Source organism: Ascaphus truei, chromosome 3, assembly GCF_040206685.1.
Source record: "Ascaphus truei isolate aAscTru1 chromosome 3, aAscTru1.hap1, whole genome shotgun sequence".
Classification (NCBI taxonomy): domain Eukaryota; kingdom Metazoa; phylum Chordata; class Amphibia; order Anura; family Ascaphidae; genus Ascaphus; species Ascaphus truei.
The window spans coordinates 83,020,094-83,042,144 of NC_134485.1; the positions used below are offsets into that span (position 1 = coordinate 83,020,094).

At 43.3% G+C, this 22,051-nt stretch overlaps 1 protein-coding gene across 3 annotated transcripts in view; it reads right to left on the bottom strand.

Annotated features, from left to right (window-relative positions):
• Positions 1–2,793: 2,793 nt before the first annotated feature.
• Positions 2,794–22,051, bottom strand: part of PITPNM3 (PITPNM family member 3) — a 462,376-nt gene continuing 443,118 nt past the window's right edge. For all 3 annotated transcript variants that reach the window (XM_075594415.1, XM_075594416.1, XM_075594417.1), the window contains 5 exons: positions 19,015–19,163; positions 11,336–11,485; positions 9,862–10,045; positions 5,683–5,811; positions 2,794–5,138 (listed from right to left, as the gene is read on the bottom strand). In XM_075594415.1, coding sequence (XP_075450530.1) covers positions 4,830–5,138; positions 5,683–5,811; positions 9,862–10,045; positions 11,336–11,485; positions 19,015–19,163 — 921 coding nt within the window. In that variant the 3' untranslated portion in view covers positions 2,794–4,829. The remainder of the gene's footprint in view (positions 5,139–5,682; positions 5,812–9,861; positions 10,046–11,335; positions 11,486–19,014; positions 19,164–22,051) is intronic.

A 22,051-nucleotide genomic window follows, 5' to 3' on the forward strand; every position in this document is an offset into this window, starting at 1 on the left:
CAGTCATAAATGAACATTTGCCATTGATTTATCTAAAGTATATGAGAGGTAAAAGAGAATTAGGATGTGCTAATCACACTGTGTGATTAGTAACAGCTTCATTTAGGTAACCTAACAAACCATTTGGTAGGTTTGTCGGGTCACCAAAGCCATGGCCAGTGATGAATAACTTTGCCATTTGCCATTGTTGCTTGTGGTATAAAGATGGAGATAAACCCAGCAAATATCAAAAGAATCTAAATCCCCAAAATATAGTTTTGAAATTGACCCACTTTTTTTTCCCAAATAGAAATTGCAATTTAAAATGTTATTCTTCACAATAGACATTTTGATTATCACCAGATGGATTGTGTGATAGTAAATGCCAAGACAACATTTCTCTTAGTAGAATTTTGATCATTGAAATATTAATCACACGTATGACATCACAGGAGTGACTTGAGATTCGTATTTTTTTTTTTAATGCAAATTCTTTTTAAAATTGTGACACGCACAAATGCAGAAATTGGTGCATCTCATTAGAATCTGTGTCCAGTAACTCCTTCCTGGCTACTCCCTAAATTAAAAACTGACACATTGGAGCAAAGAGCATGATACATTGATGCAAAGAAATGAAAGATGAAATGACACAAATTACATCTATTTTGCTCCAAATTTGCCTTAATACATTTCCTCCCATCAAGAAATATATCCATTTGTGTCAATGTGATTTTTATCTTCGATAAATCGGGTAGTAATATCACTGCCTTGGAAGCAGGTGTCAGCTTGGGCACGTCACTGTCTCAATGTGCCTGGGCACCAAAAAATAGATTGTAAGCTCTTTGGGACAGGGACTTGTGTCTGAAAAGCATCTATGTACATTGTTATTGACATACAAGAAAACATTTTTATTAAGTGGCAACAAGCATGTCAGATTCTTTAAAGGGACTAATCAGGGGCTCCCTTGATGATTTGCAATGCTGCTGAGACAAACTCTACTGTCCCATGCATCTAAACGCCGGCTGTACCTCTTTCTTTATAAATATATCCTAGCTGTGAAATCGGTGCGAAAAAACATAACTAGATGAAAAAAATAAATTGCCCATATTAAACAGTTTTTTTTTTAATCCTTTGATAACTGGTGCACATTCTTTCCCTCCAGTTATGCAGCCAAGTGACTTTGATAAATACACCCCCTGAGTACTCACTCTTTTTATATACAGGCATAACCCGCATTAACGTACGCAATGGGACCGGAGCATGTATGTAAAGCGAAAATGTACTTAAAGTGAAGCACTACCTTTTACCCCCACTTATTGATGCATGTACTGTACTGCAAACGTCATATACGTGCATAACTGATGTAAATAACGCATTTGTAACTGGCTCTATAGTCTCCCCGCTTGCGCACAGCTTCGGTACAGGTAGGGAGCCGGTATTGCTGTTCAGGACGTGCTGACAGGCGCATGCGCGAGCTGCCGTTTGCCTATTGGGCGATATGTCCTTACTCGCGAGTGTACTTAAAGTGAGTATCCTTAAACCGGGGTATGACTGTAGTTGCAGTACACTGTTCCTCCAGTATTTTAAGTCACTATTTCATACCTGAAATTTCTTTTCTAGAAGAGAATCTGATTACATTTTTTTCTTAGTGCAAAAATCTATTTTGTCAGATTGGTCCTCGAGAGAATAGGATTTTCTTAAATGCTGTTATACTATTTATAGGCCGAATATAAATAATAAATAATGAACGGCAGAAGCGGTTCTCAGCAAACAAGAGAAATACCAAACTGTGCACATACAAAAAAAAATAATGTAATCGGCGAATGCCATTAAGTAAAAAGAGAACGCTGTTCCTCTAACGCGTTTCGCACCTGTCAGGGCTCTTTGACAAAGAGTAATGGAAATCACAAATAACAGCAGTTATGCGCACAGTCTGGTATTTCTCTTGTTTGCTGTTCTACCACCCATTGTTTTACCTCTGTAGATGCTGGCAGCACGCCCGTGGAGGTCCCAGTGGATTCCACTATGTGTGGGTTCTCATTTGTACTCGCACAGGTGCTTGAGAACTCATGTGAAACACAGACTGACATTACTCACCACAACTCACACCACAGGAACGCAATTCAAAGAGATTGCACTAAGAACTGTACACATTATCATATGTGCATCTTTATAGCTGATACTATCAGCGGCAGTGATATTTAAAGAGGCAATCCAAGAAGCTTAAAAAAAAAAAATATATATATATATGTTTTTATATAGGCAGCCTTTAATTACCTTTATTGATAACTACCTAAGCTGCCGATCGATTCATTCACCTGTGATCGATCAGCAAAATCCTGTTTCCCAGGGTTCACTAAATGGCTGCCATTCAGTTTCAAATCAAACCTTCAGTAACTCAGCAGCTACAATGTATCCTGATATGACTAAGTTAACATTATCTATTGATACAGTTTGCAACTCAAACTGCTGGGAATATTGGCAACAAATTATCACAAACAGGAAAGTCTTGCAAAGATCTTGCACTGCTGGGGAAGTGGCTAAAACCTGCTATAGAAATCAAAATATGCTGAGTGTATTAAAACTAATTAAAAATGGCACTAAGAGTTGAATTTTAAAATAAAAAAAAAGTACACAGACATACTACAGAATTTATTTATTTAAAAAACCCACACTTAGGATATTTTTTGGATTGCCTCTTTAAAGGATATATTGGATATTTATATGAGACCTACTGTACAATCAATTTTACTCTGAAGCACTGAAGAGTGACCGCTGTGCCACATACGTTTCGCTACAAAAATAAATAATGCATAACCTGAATAATGTATTTATTTTTAACATTGCACTGCCTATGAACATTGCTCTGCACATAGGATTATACAGACCCAATGAATCCTTTTTTACTAAATTGTATCTTTAGGTATTAAGGTGCATATACAGTAGGTGATGTGACTTAAATAAGGGCATGCAAAAGCTGCAGAATAATCACATCCACAAGTTGGCTCTCACCCAGCATCTTAAGAGCTATATTCAGCATGACGAGACACAGAGTAAAGCACAATTAATGATGCAGTGGCTTTAATTCACTTGAATGGAGGTTAATGCATCATTTTCTTGTGTGATACCCATGTTCTTCACATATTGAATAGAAGACTTAAACATGACTCTATTGAGAAGCTCACACCTTCTAATATCATGAGCAACATCTGAATCATTTTTATGTTGCTCCACGAGAAAGCATGACAACCTGCAGGAAATCCTATTTCGTACAAGGCTTTATCTTTTAGTGCACCTGTAAATCAACTAGCAACTGACTGGTTCATACCCCTTGCAGCTCAAGTGTAAAGGCAATGGCTACAGTTGTTTAGTTCAACAACAAGTTACCCATCTGTCTAGTGATGCATCAGAAGTGAATTATTCACATTGCTCCCATTTGTATCTCATAATGTATTGCAGACATTTCAACCAGCTCTCTTCTGAGGCAAGCAGAAAGGCGTATGTTCCTCGTCACTTTAACTGTAGCTCAGAAAAAAAAACATATTAGCAGGGTGATCAGGAAGGGTGAAAGTCCAAACAATGAAAATGTAAGATGTAATGTTTAGTTTATGGGCATAGACAGCTGTTCCCTTTCCCCAAATAATACCACCTCTTGTTGAGAATGTTATACAGCGAACATGGATTTGTTCGTTTCTGGAGGTAAAGATCCAGTGCGACGCCTGCTCTGGTAGTGTCCTGCTTGCATATCTCTGAGATCTTTTTTTCGGTCATACTGGATGAGTGGGCAAATGCATCCACCCTCACTATCCCCCATAATACATACAGTATGTCCGTTTACCTGCTAAGACAGCAACTACTAAATTCTAGGAGGCCTATTGTCATAGCTCCAAAGTGACAATCTGCTTCTAAAGTGCCCTTTACAGTGACTCATTTAAATATATTTTGCATATCTCCCAGGGTACCTTGTGTGTGTTCCTTTTTCAGCTCCCTAATTTATTTGGAGGGGGGATTGAGGGGACATATATACAACTGGAGAATATGCCACTGGAGATACTACTAAATTGGGAGTCTTTCGCCTACGCCGGCACTTTTTATAGATGCGGGTTAAATGATGTGATTTCCAATAGAGAATACGTTTTTTTTTCACACATTTCATTCCGCAACTTCTCAACATACCAAACCGCCCGGTTTGGCAATGACAACTTTGGAGCTACAAGAATAGGCCCCGTGATCTATAACATTGCCGCTGTTACATACTTAGCAGGGAAGCTCTGCGAAACATGTACAATTGTTGAACATCAGTTTATTGGGGTTTCCATAAATGCCGGTTGGTTAGGCAGAGGGTTACAGCACTGCAAATACAACAGTGCTGTATAAGACTATCTATTGCATGTTATCTAAGAAATGAATATGAGTTTTTAAGACCTTCATTCTGCAGAATGAAAGTAAACTCTTCAGGACTGAAAGCACTGCTAACACAATTATCTAAAAATGTGATGCAAATCCTTACAGCAGTGTCTGAATAATGAAGGTACTGTTCCACAGGTGGAGATGTTGGCTTTGTCTTCTCCATGACAATAATTTGGTTAAAGATGTTGAAGAGCCTGTGGGATCTACATCTGTACAGCGCATCCACAATGCATCTAAATTCCAACAATTGCATTGCAATCTAATGCCATTTTGAAAAGTTCTGGCCAGTATACATTGTGGCTGTTAGGTTGACAAAAGGATCTTATGGAAAGCCATCACAGATCCATCATATTGCTGTCTACACGTTGCACAGCCTCCCTCTAGTTCTCCAATGCCTACTTGTAAATCTATTTCATACTGGGGGCCCTTCTATGTCTTGTTTAGGTTGAGGGCTCAAATTTGTAGCCCCCGCTCCTCACCCATGAAAGTGGGTTTAAGTGCCGATCATGATCCTTGTCAGACTCTGGCTGGCTCTGTGCTCGTTCTGGCTTGGGGTTGGAGGAGGGTGGCTCAGGCTGCTGCACAGACATAGTCCTACGAAGGTGGTTCCTTTTTCTTAGGAATTCAGGCTGAGTGTGTAGGCCAAAGCTTCCCTTCCGCAGAATCATTCGTGAGTTGTTCTTCTTAGGACGGGAGTTGTGGCTGAATTCCAGTGACGCTAAGTGAGCAGCGTAACCGTCACTTATGAACTACAATACAACAATAAAACACAAAAAAGCAGTATGTTAATTTATCTATACACTGAAGATGTGATGCCAATGCAAATATTCCAATCCTGACGACTATAAAACTTGTGTGTGCTTCATGTACCTATGATTGAAAGTCATTGCAGTGTCCAATTTTCAGCAACATGTTTTCAACTGTTCGTAATGTAATTAGTGCAATAATAACCATGATGCGTTAGGATCCATCAAGTCTATCCTTTACAGCACGAGTTGGATATAATGTCAGTGAAGATTATGATTTTATATGTGCCGAAGAGGTTGATCAAGCTGTTTTCGGACGAAATTGCTTATTGAAGTCAGTGGGGAATTTTGTGTGAAACAGCCTGATCGACCGCTTTGACTCATATAGAATAAACTCCCATGTCTAGATGTGTGTTACATGACAACTACAAACCTTTGATACTGAATAGGTGCTAAAGACCACTCCTGTTTTGCTGGGTAGCAACTTCACATTTGCCAGTTCTGATAAATACGTTTACAACATTTGTCCATAATATATTGTACTGACCTGACACTGGTTCTGATATTTCTTGGCTGGACGCCCAACAATGTAGATCTGAGAGGGTGATAATCCCAGCACGTTGTACACAGAAATGTCCTTCATAGAGCCATAGGCAGCACTGATTTTAATGTGGCACTGGATCAAATAACAAATAACATTGGATCAAACACCAAATAATTAGTCACTATCAGGCCAAAATTCTCATTATGATTTTACTAACCAAATAATTTATGTAATTGTAACAATGTTGCATTTTATGTTTTAAAGAGTAGGTATGAAGCCCATGCAAGTTTGTTTTGTAGACCAACATTGAAGGACTGAGAATGTGCCATCAGTGCTGACATTTTGACACATATTTACTAAGCTGTGCTATTCCATAAGCCACCTTCCAGTGCTTATAGCCCATTCAAGTAAATGGGCAGGAAGGGGTCTTCTGGCACCAGAAGATGTCTTCAGGAATAGTGCAACTTAGAAAATGTGTAACCAAATATAATAATACGAAGAGTATTCTCAAAAAGGAGGCTTCCTGAGCTTTAGTATAACCAGCACATACAGTACTGAATACAAATATAATATGTAATCCATACTGAAAATCAGCACTTACAGTATGTCCTTTTACTTTTTTTTATTCCTCCTACTGGTATAATAGTACATGCTTCACAAATACATGATCCACTTAAACTCAGGTTGCCAAGTTTTTGATGGAGATAAGGATACAAAGATGGTATTGGAGGACAGAATGACTAGGGTTATTGTGGACATATTCATAATGTATGGTTTTCATTTACCAGATTTTTTGTTGTGGTTTAAACAAAATCAAGAACTCTATGCTCAATCAAAGTGGTTCCTATTTGGTATGGCACATGTCCCACTTTCTATGCCCCTCTCGTTCCTGAGACAGTAAATCTTTAACCCACTCTATGCTGGAAGAGTCAGCAAGTCATTGAATGGCTCACACCCCCAACTATTAACACACGTTTGATGAGATGCCCAAAACATAAATCCATCCCATTGTCCCGGCAATAAGATCACTCACACAAGGTCACCATGTTCATAAAACATTTGTGTTGGTGCTTTGTGCAGGTACAGATGTAGCTGACTCCGTTTTACCTACCGATAATACAACATATCGCAATATTATTCAGAATATCGCAGAGTTTCCATAGGATTCAGTGATAACCCAGAATATCCCACAACAATGCACCAGAGGGAGCAATAAAGACTGCTACATTTGTCAAATTATGTAGAGAAAAAAAAAAAAAAAAGGCTGATGTCTGCACATAATGTGTAATTCTGTGAGGGATAAAGCAGCATCACTACACACATCTATAAAACATACTTCGGTAAGGAGACCTTGAGCATTTTTATTTAATGCAAAAACATATCAAGTCCTTTCCTCTAACTTTGCCCGTGTGAATTAGCTTGTGATTTGGAGAGTATCGATATGAGAAGGTAAGGCTACGGCCCCGCTGTCTGCGCTGCACGTGTGCCTGTGAGGCTGGCGGCGCGTGCAGCCAAATTCCCCGGTCTGCAGTGAGCTGCAAGGGGAAAGACAGGGGGGAGTGACCGGGGCCGCGGCCATGATGTCACCCGGCAGGTTCGCCCTTATTGGCTGAACCCACAGGGGGCGTGGCCTAGCGCTCCGTCGCTAATACTGAGCACAATTTTCCTGTCTGCAGGAAAAACTGGCCGCGCAGCGCGGTGGCCACCCCTTGCAGTGGGCCCGGCCCCACTGAGGGGCGTCTCTTGTCCCCGCAGCAGCGCCCGCTGGACCTGGCCTAAGGAGGATACACATTTAATATTGGGATGTTTTAAATTCTCTCTCTCTGTGCATCTTTCTTTCCCCTTTTTTAGTCTTCAAAAAAAAAATCCTCATGATCTGAAGTGGCATAACAAACAAATATTACGCACATCAATCAATAGGGTGAAATAAGTGAAAAACAGTGATTGATTAGTGACACAAATATATAAAATGCATCAAATACAACCCCTTTGGCAGGTTCTGAGGTGCTTCTCCAAAAGGTCTCACAGGAATATACATGCAAAAGTTGGAGCGCGCCTCCCAGAACCAACATGCGGGGTAGAAAAAAAACACAAATACTGTAGTGCCAACGGTTATTCTAAAACAAATCAGTGGCAATTACCAAAAAGACCCAGGTACATGCTGGGTACATGCTGCAACATTTCAGAGACATTTCTGCAGAGACTAATGGCCCATTGGATTAACAGCGGGGGTCCCTGGCAGTCTCATTCAAACTGAATGAGACTGCCAGGGACCCCTGCTGTGTTAATCCGATGGGCCATTAGTCTCTGCAGAAATGTCACTGAAATGTTGCAGCATGTACCCAGCATGCACCTGGCTAGTTTAAGGCAAGTTTTAGAATACACTTTGGCTCGTCTAGTACAATTCTGTATAATACAGTGCGTGTTCTTAGGTAGAAGGGTAAAAGATGCACTCACAGGTTAGCTGGACAAATAGCAGTTAGACTTTGGGAATATAACTTCAGGCGTCAGGACAGAAAGGATATCCTACGCCCAATGGCGTTGAAAGGGTGTTCAGGATCACTTAATGCTTGCGGGTATATCAAAAATACTCTCCAGTATGTTATAAAGAGAGAAAGAAAATGGACATAGTGCATGTATTGCTATTTAATAACAATTAAAAAGAGTAGACATAAAGTGGCTGGATTTTTCTGCTGCTGTCACCCCCTCTGTCTCATCTATTGGGACATCTGTTTGCTGCTCTCCTTCTTCCCGTGGAGACTAGCGCTGCTAGCATAAAATATCTGCCATTGTGGAGGAGGAATCCGGATCGGAGCATCGGCAGAGGTCGGCGGTGGCATCTGTGCTGTGACGCTGGGTGGTCTCAATGCCTATTTTTTACTTGGAGCATGTGAGTTTAGCACTTTAGGTCTACTCTTTTTATTTGTTATTAAATGCACTATGTCCATTTTCTTTCTCTCTTTATAACATACCAGAGAGCATTTCTGATATACCCACAAGCCTTAAGTGATCATGGACACCCTATCTACACCATTAGGTATAGGATATACATTTTGTTCTGAGGCCTGATGTCATATTTACAAAGTCTAACTGCTTTACCCAGCTAATCTGTGAGTGCATCTTTTACCCTTCAACCTTAGAACACACACTGTATTATACAAAATAGTACTATTTGTGTTTTTTTCTACCCCGCATGTTGTTCCTGAGAGCCTTTCTGGTATCAATTTGCACCAGATGTAAGAAACATTAAATTTCCATTCAAGCAACGATGAGCACAAAAATGTCTATGCACACCTTTATTTGTGTTTATACATGTATCCTCAAGTAACCGTTAAAAGGGAAAGAAAATCACAGACAATGACATAAAAATCATCACACGTTTATATAAACCAAAAAATAGGAGGGTTTTTTTTTTTTATCACGACATATTCTGTATTACTTTATGATATTCCTGCAGCTAATAGCAGGCAGACAAACAGAACCAAAGTCATAGATTGTAAAATGAAGTAAACAAAGGGAGTTTGAAAACAGACTTCCATAAGACTGGAGAATGTAACCAATCTCACCATCTATTTTAGGAGGTGGCTGGAAACATAATGAGGCCTTAACAGTAGGAGTAAAAAGGGCAATTAAGAAATGTAACATTAGGTACCATATTGGCCTGAATATAGTTCTGTTTTTTTCCTAAAAATGTCCTTCCGAAAACTGTACTCGTATTACATGCGCAGCCTAACACCTTTTATTTTTCATGTAGAACACCTTTAAAACTTTAGTGTCGTATTATGTGCGAGGCCGTACTATATTCGGGCCAATACGGTATATCCTTCTTCAATACACTGCTCTAGCATCACCCCATAGCTACTGTATAGGTGATGCCTCTCACAGCAAGATGGAAACATTTTGGGCCATATTTACTACGGTGTAATAAGACACCTTCTGGTGCTGGAAGACCCCTTACAGCCCATTGATTTGACTTGAATGGACTGTAATGTGCCTTCGAGCACTGGAAAGTGCCTTAGCAAATATGGTCTTGTTTTCTCATTTTTAACTATAATGCAAGTAAGGAACTGCTGGGTTATAGCCAAATATTTCCCGTGGGTAGGGGACAAAGAAAAAGATCTCCTGTAGTGCACCCTGGCAACAGCTCAGCATGATCGACCTATACGAGTTTATGTTTCTCACCTCTTGCATCAGGTTGCGGAGGAAAATCGTCTTCTGGCGCAGTGGGTCATGGACGAGGCCATCGGAAAAGAAGATCATCCCCTGGGGAAAGTTGTGCTGAGATAACCAGGAGACTACCCGCTGCTTCTGCATATCTGGACGCCCTGTGATGTAAATGATTAGAAAGCCCAGATCCTGCCAATGCCTGAAAGAGATGGAATGAATATGTCACAAAAGGTATTACAGTAGATGAGTTTTTAGTCAAACAAGAAGTACCAGGAGTAAGGAGAAGTGTATATTACAGGGGAATTTAGGTATCTCTGCTTATATATGTGGGGCAGAAACTCTCCGGCTTCCCCTGCCTACTTCATTTCCCTGAAGCCTGGTGCACTGCAGTTGCTTGGCTTGCCAGCTTCCCAGTAGCCTTCCGGTAGAGTGCCCACAACGCTATAGTAACCCAATGCTTTGAATAGGGAATGCTGCAGCAGCAGCTCGCCCGGAGAGGCTCATGCCGCAAAATTGTTATCATCAGTTAGAGAAGAGGCACAGATAGGAGAGAAGAGGCACAGATAGGAGAGAAGAGGCACAGATAGGAGAGAAGAGGCAAAGATAGGAGAGCAGAGTTTTTATAAGTAAAGACGTGAAGGGAGACTCTGAGAAAAATAAGTCATGTTATGTATTTAATAAAATAAAAGTACACAAGATAGATGAAGGGAATGTGAGAGGGAAGAGAGAGAGATCGCTATATAAGAATAGAGCACGGGAATAGAAACTAGGGAAATAAAGAGTAAAAGCAACAGAAACACAAGAAGAAGGAAAAAAAACTCCTGAGGAGAAAAGAGGAAAAGCGTGCCTGCCAGTTCCCGAGGAGAGAAACTCACTTGTCTATACTAATTATTACCAGACAGAGACACCTCTTAGTGAATCGAATTGACAAAGTTAATTTTTGTATGTTTTACTTTCTCTAGAGTACATTTTATTTATTTATGTACACACACACTACAATATTTATTATTGAATGCATGTTATTAGTGCTATATATTTCAATCTATTTACATATTGTCTATGTCTTTACTGCGTTATTCATTTATATACATACTTCATATATGAAATTATTATTTGAACACATTATTATTATAATCTTAATTTAATTTTATTGTGCGTCGGGACATGATCAGCTGAAGTATTGTTTAATCTCACACAGTATCTGTGTTTGAAGTTAGTAGTGTGTCCATATAGGTAGAGATGGGTAATGGTGTGTGGTGTTAGGTAGAAGTTTGCAGTTTGTGTCAAGGTGAGGCATCACAGTGTGAAAGAAACTCATCAGTCTGTACACAGAGGTATCAATCTGTACGCAAAGGAACCAGTCTGTGCATGTGGGTTCCATTCTGGAGTCAAATGAGATGCATCAGTTTTTTTTTTTTACAATGGAACCAGGTGGGCAACAGTTTGTGTAAGGGGACAGATTTCAGTCAGCAGTGGAAGAGTGCTTCACCTGACCACATCCACTGCTCCAGCTCTGACTTTTGGATCACTACCCATGATGGAAACACTTGCTGCAAAAGAGCCGTCTATGCTGAAAACCACACACTCCATCCCACAAGGAAGCACTGTGAGGTAACTCTGTGCACTGCTTTGATCACCCCTGTAAAAGAACATACAAACACAATATTGAAGCCATTCATCCTCTGCTACAAAATGTTTTCCTACACCCCCACAACTATGTAAAAGCCACATCATTAATTGTGAAATATTATGCAACAAAAGTTGAGAGGCATTTCATCAGTTTCAAATGAGACTACAAACCTGTAGAGGGAGAGGGGGGTTGGCCTGGTATTAAAGGGGTTGCACCCATAAGGCCACGCCTTGACCTCACCAGGGAGGCAAGGGGTTAACTGGACTGCGGTCCAGGAATGTGGCTTACACCTTGTCATGTCAGGAAAATGTATGCTCCCCTGTTCCCATGTTTCATTATAATCCTGTATTTTAAAAATGTTTTAAAGTGCATTTCTGTATCTCCGGTTCTGGAGGTCGCACAGAGATGAAATTTGGCCAATATGTAGAGTCACTGTAGGCATTAAAAACTGGCAAATTTCGGCCCACTGGGCCCACCAGAACGGAACTTATTAATATTTGAAGATATTTAAGTGTATTTGGTAGTTTGGATCTGCTCTGAAAATGCAGACTCCATCTGCTATGCTAATAGGTCAGGAAGTGCAGCCGGATGATTTAGCATAAACCCTGTGATCAAAAGTTAACTGCCCTGATTGTTTACACTAGGAACCAAGTACTGATCAAAAGACTCTTCCACTCTAACTGTTTACCTGAGGGCGGAGAAGCATCAAACTGGAGTGGTTTGTAAGTGTTATATCTACACCTACAAACAATGAAGATCCTGCCAGATACTTCATCTGGTAGACTGGTCGTCGCCCCTGATTTAATTATGGGGCTACAGAAATAAGACCCTCAGAGTCCCAGTACGCATGGGCTAACTAGCTGGGGGGCATGGGTTAAACTATGTTTCCACGTTAGGGATTGGATACAGATAATTGTTCACCAGTAGTCTGTATTCAATGTTAAGAATAGGGTTACAAAGGTATATAAACTGTGACAACCCTTCAGTTGTTGTTCTTCTGATTTCATCTTGAATGTCACCGGATTGCTGGAGAATTGCTAGCTGATACTTCTCCATTCCCCAACCCTAAGTAAGTGTTACCTTCTTGCCTGTTAATTGTACTATATTGCTGTGTTCACCTGTTTAAGGAATAAATATATTTTATTATATCTAAGCCTCGTTCAATTCAACCCAGATATTTGGTGTTTGTTATATCTTGTCATAAGTTACCGTGACAAGCTCTATAATTAACTGGTGGCAGCGGTGGGATTGAACTGAACCTGTATTACAGTGTACTGCGGGACCCTGTAATATAGTGGGAACTCAAAGGGAATTGCGAGTTCCTGGGACTAAAGATATTGAACACACAGTAGTGCAACAGTTAACACAAGTTGTAACACCACCTCACTGCTGCGACCGTGAACCATGAGCGAGGCTGAAGGCTCATCCAACATGAGGACCCGAGCTCAGCTGAAGGACAAGTGCCGTGAATATGGACTGCCCTATGAGAACCAGGAGGTCGCAGACATGGTTGACGCAATCGGTGACTATGAAGCCCGGCTTGCAGAGCCTCAGGATACGGCTCAGCTTGCCCTTATACAGCCACCCGGAGATCAGGGAAGGAACCCAGTGCCGGGGCGGCGGAATCTCGGGGAGAGAACGAGTGCATCTCCCGGGAGCAGTGCAACAGGAGGGGTACTGGTTGCTGCGGCTACCAGTCCGTTCACCCCTGAAATGTTGGCACTGATTACTGCGTGGGGTGACAGAGGGACACGGGAGGAGCGGCTGCAGTTTATCACTATGGCAGTGAACAGACCCGCTTATTGCCCCACTGTCCAACCCAACCAAGATGAACTCAAACTGGATCAGCACAGTCTCACCAAGTTCGTGCAAGGTACCGATCAGATTGACAGTTTTCTAAAGGACTTTGAAACATAGTGTCGGCAGTACAAAGTGCTTCCCCAGCATCGGGTTGCACGTTTGGACCCCTTACTGTCCGGCTTGGCTAAGCAGATGATTATGGCGCTTCCAGATGAGTATGCTGATGAATATGACCACCTGAAAGAACTGTTACTGTTTCAGTACGGTTTTACCCCTGAAGCCTACCGGGGTAAATTCCGGCTGGAAGAGAGGCAGCCCCTTGAGTCCTATGTTACCTACGTGACCCGCATGGCTTTGTACGGGATACGCTGGGTGGAGGGCTATGAGGTACGGACTTACCAACACCTGCTGGACCTCATCTTTCAGGAGCAGCTCATGCAGCAGTGCCCACCGGCGGTGAGAGCTTGGGTGTACGAAAAGAAGCCCAAGACTTACCAGGAGGCGGCGAGGCTTGCAGACGACTATGTGGCCAGCCGAGCCCTGATGCCCGCCAAAGCAGTAGCCAAGGCAGCGGTGGCGAAAGCACCGGCCAAATAGTCTGCCAATACCCCCCAATGGACTCAGAGGCCGCCTGCGGGCAGCAGTCCACCGAAGGGGGGGAGCTCCGGCACGAGCACCGGTGCTACAACTGCAACCGCCCTGGTCACATCAGACCAGATTGCCCGGAACCCCTGCGTTCCGGCAGACCCCATCAGGGGCAACGCACTCCAGCTGCGAAGCCGGTAGCCCGCGTGTGGGTGGCTTCCACCAAAGACTCCGGACCGGTCATGGAACCAACGCCCAGCGAGACGTCCCATGCCACACCTGTCCCGGTTTCATCGGTGCCTACAGCCAGGAGCAGAGGACATCTCAGCACGGACCTGCAGCAGACGGATGGACGGAGAAGACATCTCACCCCGGTCACAGTCGGTGACCGGCAAGCAGTCGGCTTGATGGATTCAGGAGCTGCAGTGACCCTGGTCCGACCTGATATGGTCCGGCCAGAGGAATTACTCCCAGGCCCTGGGATACAGATCACTGTGGCCGACGGAGAGCCACGTTTCCTGCAAGTGGCCAGAATCTTTTTGGATTTGGGGGAGGGCCAGGGTGTGCAGGAGGTGGGGGTTTAACCCGGTTTGGATGATGAAGTTCTTCTTGGCAACGATCTGGGTCCGATGACCTGCACCTACGACCGAGTGCCCAAACCCGCTGCAGTGGCGGCGGTTACCCAGAGCCAGACAGCGGCAATGGCAGTGGCGTCAGTCCCCCAGCCTTTGGGACCAACGTTAGCGGAGGGCGCAGAGGAGCCCGGGGAGGTAAGCCAGGATCAGTTGCAACCACAGACTGACTTACTGTTTCCCCTCACCCTTCCCCATTCTCCGGACAATGACATGACTGCGGGGTGGCCAGAATTAGGAGCCCAGTTTAGGGAGGCAGTGAAGACAGACCCTACCCTAGCCGGCGTGAGACTTCGGGCGTCCGAATCTCAGGCAGGGGAAGGCACTGAGCACTGCCTATGGTATAAGGGACTCCTGTATAGAGAAGAAGGGAACCCAGGCATAGAGGAGGGATTGACCGGTAAGCGACAGCTAGTAGTGCCCTAGGGGTACCGACAGCAACTGTTACGGGTAGCTCACTCTATTCCATTAGCGGGACATCAGGGGGTCAACAGAACGCGAGCCCGGTTATTACAGCGTTACTACTGGCCGGGAGTATCTGGAGATGTGGGCACTTTCTGCCGCTCTTGTGATGCCTGCCTGCGAGTGGGTAAGGCGGGCAACCGTGTGAAGGCACCCCTGAAACCCCTACCGATAATAGGGGAACCCTTCCAGAAAGTAGCGATGGATCTTGTAGGACCCCTTATGATTCCTAGCAGGTCAGGGAAGCGCTACATCCTCACAGTGGTGGATTTTGCCACCCGGTACCCTGAGGCAGTAGCGCTTGGCACCATAGATGCCAAGACAGTGGCAGCAGCTTTGCTGAACATTTTTTCTAGGGTAGGTTTCCCTAGTGAGATCCTAACCGATCAGGGGTCGCAGTTCATGAGTGAACTGTTAAATTGTCTCTGGGATGCATGCGATGTACAGCACCGGCACACTACCCCTTACCATTCCCAGACAAACGGATTATGTGAGAGGTTTAACGGTACCCTGAAGCAGATGCTTTGGACCTTTATAGAGGCGGAGGGGAAAGACTGGGAGATTCATTTACAGCACTTGCTGTTTGCCTACCGAGAGGTACCGTAGGAATCTACAGGCTTCTCCCCTCTTCGAGCTACTGTATGGCCTCAGGGTATGTGGACCTCTGGACCTATTCCTATTCCGCTAGGCAGCAGGTAGAAGCCAGGGACATGCTAGCTAAGTTTAGCATCCTCTTCACTGACATGCCAGGGACCACACATCTCACAAAACACCCAGTGCACACAGGGGATCTGCAGCCTCTGCATAAGCACGCTTATAGAGTGTCAGCAGAGGTCAAGACCAGTATGGAAAGGTAGATACAGGAGATGCTGACCCTGGGGGTAATTACTCCCTCCCAGAGTCCTTGGGCAAGCCCGGTAGTTCTAGTCCCTAAGAAGGACAAGACCACCCGGTTTTGTGTGGACTACCGCTTGCTCAATGCTGGGACGGTGTCAGATGCCTACCCCATGCCCCGCATGGTTGAGTTAGTGGATGAACTCGCGGGGGCAAAGTATCTGACCACTATGGATTTGAGCAAAGGCTATTGGCAAATCCCCCTGACCCAGGAGGCTAGGGAGAAGTCAGCATTCATCACTCCAAGTGGCCTCTATGAGTTTTTGGTGATGCCATTTGGGATGAAGAATGCCCCGGTTACCTTCCAACGCCTGGTCAATAGGTTACTGGAAGGGATGCAGAGCTATGCCAGGGCTTTCTTAGATGACATAGCTATCTTCAGTAATTCCTGGGACTCCCACTTAGGACATGTAGCTGCGGTGCTGGATAGGATCAGGGAGGCTGGGCTTACCTTGAAACCCACTAAGTGTATGGTAGGGATGGCAGAGGTCCTGTACTTAGGGCACAGGGTGGGTGGAGGGCACCTCAAACCAGAGCCAGCCAAGGTAGAAGCCATAGTTCAGTGGCTTGTTCCAAAAACCAAGAAACAGGTCATGGCATTTTTGGGCACCGCAGGGTACTATAGGAAGTTTGTCCCACAGTACAGCGCCGTGGCCAAACCCCTGACTGATTTGACTTAGAAGCAACTGCCTGTGCTTATCACCTGGACTCCTGCCTGGGAAACTGCTTTCCAGGCACTGAAAACTGTGCTTGCTGGGGCCCCCATACTGGCTGCCCCGGACTATACCAAACATTTCCTTATACAGACTGATGCCTCGGACTATGGCATTGGGGCTGTGTTGAGCCAAGTGGGGGACGACGGCAGAGAGCACCCTGTGGTGTACCTCAGCCGAAAATTACTCCCCAGAGAGGTGGCCTATGCCACCATTGAGAAAGAGTGCTTGGCCATTGTGTGGGCTCTCAAAAAACTCCAGCCCTATGTGTATGGAAGGGCTTTCATGGTCCTCACAGACCACAACCCCCTGAGTTGGCTGCAGAGGGCATCAGGGGAGAATGCCAAGTTGCTAAGGTTGAGCTTGGCCTTGCAAGAGTTTGAGTTTACTATTCAGCACAAAAAGGGTAGCGAAAACAGCAATGCTGATGGACTTTCACATCAGGACTATCCCTCTGAGACTGAGTTCGTTAAGGATGCCAGCAGTGCCCACTCCCCGTTAGGGCCAGTGGGCCACAGGCCACCCATTAAGAAGGGGAGGTGTAGAGGGAGAGGGGGGTTGGCCCAGTATTAAAGGGGTTGCACCCCATATGGCCACCCCCTGACCTCACCAGGGAGGCAAGGGGTTAACTGGACTGCGGTCCAGGAATGTGGCTTACACCTTGTCATGTCAGGAAAATGTATGTTCCCCTGTTCCCATGTTTCATTATAATCCTGTATTTTAAAAATGTTTTAAAGTGCATTTCTGTATCTCCGGTTCTGGAGGTCGCAGAGAGTTTAAATTTGGCCAATATGTAGAGTCACTGTAGGCATTAAAAACTGGCAAATTTCGACCCACTGGGCCCACCAGAACGGAACTTATTAATATGTGAAGATATTAAAGTGTATATGGTATTTTGGATCTGCTCTGAAAATGCAGACTCCATCTGCTATGCTAATAGGTCAGGAAGGGCAGCCGGATGATTTAGCATAAACCCTGTGATCAAAAGTTAACTGCCCTGATTGTTTACACTAAGAACCAAGTACTGATAAAAAGACTCTGCCACTCTAACTGTTTACCTGAGGGCGGAGAAGCATCAAACTGGAGTGGTTTGTAAGTGTTATACTGTCGCGGCCGAGTTTATTTGAGCATTTGCCCGGTCTTGGCCGCGACAGTAACCTGGCGCGCGCTGGGATGTCCCGGGCGCGCGCCGAAGCCTCGGAGGAGAGGCCCGCCGATCGGGGCTTCCCCCTCTCCTCACCGGGTCTGCCGGGTCCCCCGGAACGTCCCGCCGCCGTCCTCACATCCGCGCGACACCAGGGCTCCCTCGGGCGGCACAGGCACCCGATGACGCGTGACCGCGCATCACCGGCTCGCAAGCCGGGACATATCCCGGCTTGCGGAATGAGCCACACTCAAATAAAGTGTGCCGCCTGTGTATCTACACCTACAAACAATGAAGATCCTGCCAGATACTTCATCTGGTAGGCTGGTCGTCGCCCCTGATTTAATTATGGGGCTACAGAAATAAGACCCTCAGAGTCCCAGTACACATGGGCTAACTAGCTGGGGGGCATGGGTTAAACTGTGTTTCCACGTTAGGGATTGGATACAGATAATTGTTCACCAATAGTCTGTATTCAATGTTAAGAATAGGGTTACAAAGGTATATAAACTGTGTCAACCCTACAGTTGTTGTTCTTCTGATTTCATCTTGAATGTCACCGGATTGCTGGAGAATTGCTAGCTGATACTTCTCCATTCCCCAACCCTAAGTAAGTGTTACCTTCTTGCCTGTTAATTGCACTATATTGCTGTGTTCACCTGTTTAAGGAATAAATATATTTTATTATATCTAAGCCTCGTTCAGTTCAACCCAGATATTTGGTGTTTGTTATATCTTGTCATAAGTTTCCGTGACAAAACCAAATAGCAGTAAAGCTATAATACGGTACCTTTCACCTTTCCACTCCTATGACCAATAACCTCTTTCTGTGGGCAGCATTGTTACAGGTTTAGAGAAACCAGAGATTATTTATTACAGTGGAATAGTGCCGATCGGTCACCACAACACGGAAACTCCTATTCAGATCAATGGGAATGTCTATGCAGTATTTCCTGATCTGCTTTATCACACTTTAACGAATAACCCCTACAGAGTACAATTTACAAGGTATCCGAATGTCAACAAATCTGAGATGATTATTCTATGTATGTATACATTCTTGGAGGGCTGTAACCTTCTTTTTCTTTAAGGTCCCTTAAAGGTGAGAGCTTGGCATTTCAGCTTGTGTAACAGTGTAATTGTTCATAGTTTGTGTATGGCCGCAAAGTTGGGGTTTGCCTTTTGAGCAGTGTCATTTTTTGCCATCATATTTGACAAGAAAATCCTCTTTTGAACAAAGAGTTATGGTAGAGTTAATGATATTACAAATAGACAGATGCCTAACCTATTAGCCACCTTATAACTCACCTTACAACCATCTTGATGGGGTAAACTCCCACACCAACCCTCTTATCCTTTGGGACGCTGTGGGACACTCGTCCGCTGCTGTTTGATATCTCCGTTTCAAAGTACACCCACCTGCCTGTGGATGGCTCAGTCATGATTAGAATGTCCACCTAAAGGGTACAGAACAGGTTACCAGAGTTCTTAGAACAAGTATATACAATAGAGTTGCCACCTACCTCCAAGATTAACCAAACATTTTCAGAGTTTAAACTCACTGAAACTTCCTTTTTAATGCGGATAACCAACCCAAATGACAGTTTCAATTTGTTCTTAAAATATTTTTGTAGTCCATTTTATTTAACCAACCCTAATGGTCAACTTTGTCACATTTATTCAAACAATTAACAATGAAAAACAATGCAGTTTTCACACTCACAAGTGAAATCAAAGGGGACCGCCATAGAAACATTTTCACAGATAGTGAATCAAGAACGAAAGAAATTATGTAATAAAAAGAAATCAAGTTTTCAAAAAACAATTTAACATCAAAGGAGAGAGATGTACATTAAAATCCCTAATGGAAAATGAGATGATCATAATTAGACAAGCTTACAAAGAAGGTGGGATAGTAATCCAGGAGAAGGAAGAATACATGAGATGCATTCAGACCATTGGGGGATTCCAAAATGTATTTAAAAAAAATAACCCTACTAATGAGTACTTAATGGAGCAAAAAAAAAATTTGACTGAAGTCAGAGATTTAGGATTTTTAAAACGATCAGAATTCCAATTTCTATTAATTGAAAATCCCATTCTAGCTATATTTTATCATTTGCCAAAGACACGTAAAAATGTAGAAATACCTCCAGGATGTAAGGGTTCTGGTCCACGGTTTAGCTGGAACTCACCCTTACATGGCTGTAGAGGTTCCTGGCAAACCTCTCCCTGGACTAAGTGATTGGCGACAGCTGTTCCTGGACTTAAATTTCAATCTGCCTTGTTGCTGCCTTCTGTGCAGTCCTGCACCTACTGGCTCTCCACACTATTTAGGGTCAGTGTCTTCCCCCAGGAAGGGGCTGAGCATATTCATTGGAACCTGTGCTTGTCACAAGCATCTCTGCTTTGACTTACCTGAAGCCTATCCTGCTTCCAGAGGCCTATCCTGCTTCCTGAGGCCTATCCTGCTTCCAGAGTCCTATTCTGCTTCCTGAGGGCTTCCCTGTGCTGAAGCCTTCTCTGTTCCTGAGGCCTTCCCTGCGCTGAAGTCCCTGTGCTGAAGCCCTCTCTTTCCTGAGGCCTTCCCTGTGCTGAAGCCTTCTCTTTCCAGAGGCCTTCACTGTGCTGAATCCCCTATGCTGAAGCCTTCCCTGGTGCCGACCCCAGCCTGTGATCCCGACCATCGCTCCTGTGCCGCCTGCCTTGACCACTGCCTGGATATCGATTACGGTGCTCTGTCCAACCCTGACCTGGCTACCCACGACTACGGAATCTGCAATCCGGATCCCAGCTCCACGGCTCCAGGTCGGTGTTTCCATATCCCCACCATGGCCCTGTGGTCCTGTCCTGGTTTGTGGCGAGCATGTCCGTTACACAGGTAGACCCATAATATTGGGGATGGGAGCTCTTACTACACACCGTTCCCAATATATTGATTCATACCTACAACCTCTGGTATAGATATCACCCTCCTATCTTAAGGATACAATCTACTTAATGCAACTTATTCAAGATTTAAGATAGGAGAAAGATTATATATGGGTTTCCTGTGATGTCTCCTCCCTTTATACTTTTATAGAACATAAGGAATTGAAGCAATTATGTATTTTTTAAATGTGGATGGGAATCTCCCAGAATTACAAAGAATTTTTATAATTAATAGTATCAAATTTATACTGACCCACAATTATTTTTATTTTGATGAAGACTTCTATTTAAAACAATGTGTGACGGCAATGGGGACAAAATGTGCTCCCAGCTATGCCAATTTATGTTTGGGATACTGGGAGCACCTTTTCATTTGAATAATAATCCTTTTTTTTTAACAATATAATTTTTGGGTGGAGATTTCTAGACTATTTTTATGTGTAGAGAGGATAAAACAATTTTAGAAGAATTTTTATCTTATTTAGAATTGAACAATCTTAGATTACATTTTACACATAGCAATGATTTGATCAAAATTAAATTTCTTGATTTAGAGCTCTTCCAATTAGATGGAAAGATACACAGTAAAATCTTTAGGAAGACCGTGGACTGTAATCGCCATTTGGAAGCATCGAAATTGGATCAGTAAAATTCCTTTTAGCCAATATCAAAGGGTTAGATGCATTTATTCACGTGAGTGACTTTGAGACCGATGCATGCGTTTTAAAGAATCACTAAAAAAAAAAATTAGGATCCAGATTTAATTGATTCATCCTTGGCAAAAGCTAGTGAGCTCAAGAGGGAGGATTTGATTAATAATCATAAAAACGAAACAATAAGAAGGATTCGTAATGAGAATGCACCTCGATTTATAACTAAATTTAGTGAGGGTGCACTGCAAATTAAAAAACAATTTGAATAGACATTGCCTATATTATTAAATGATCCAATATTCTCCCAGAGAAACCGATAATAACTTATAAGGAAAAACAGAAACCATATAAGCGTACAAGCACCTATGGAACTAAAGCGAAAAAAGATATGTAATAATACTAACAATCAGAGTTGGAATTCCAATTAAACCTCAAGGCTTTTTTAAATGTGGAAAGAAATTTGTCACTTGTTCATTTTCGGTCAAAAACAATACAACGTTTTCTTCTAAGAAGACAAAAAAAGAGTATAAGATGAAACCATTTTTAAACTGCCAAACGAACTATGTGGTATACTTATTGGAATACCCTTGTGGGCTCTAATATGTAGGGAGAACAAAAAGATCCTTAAAAGAACGATTTATAAAACATAAAAGGAATATCGAAAAGGGTTTCCTACTGCATAGTGTATCTAAACATTCTTCAGATTTTCAAAATTGCAGTACAATTGGTCTCAAAATGAGAGGAATTGAATGTGTATCCAT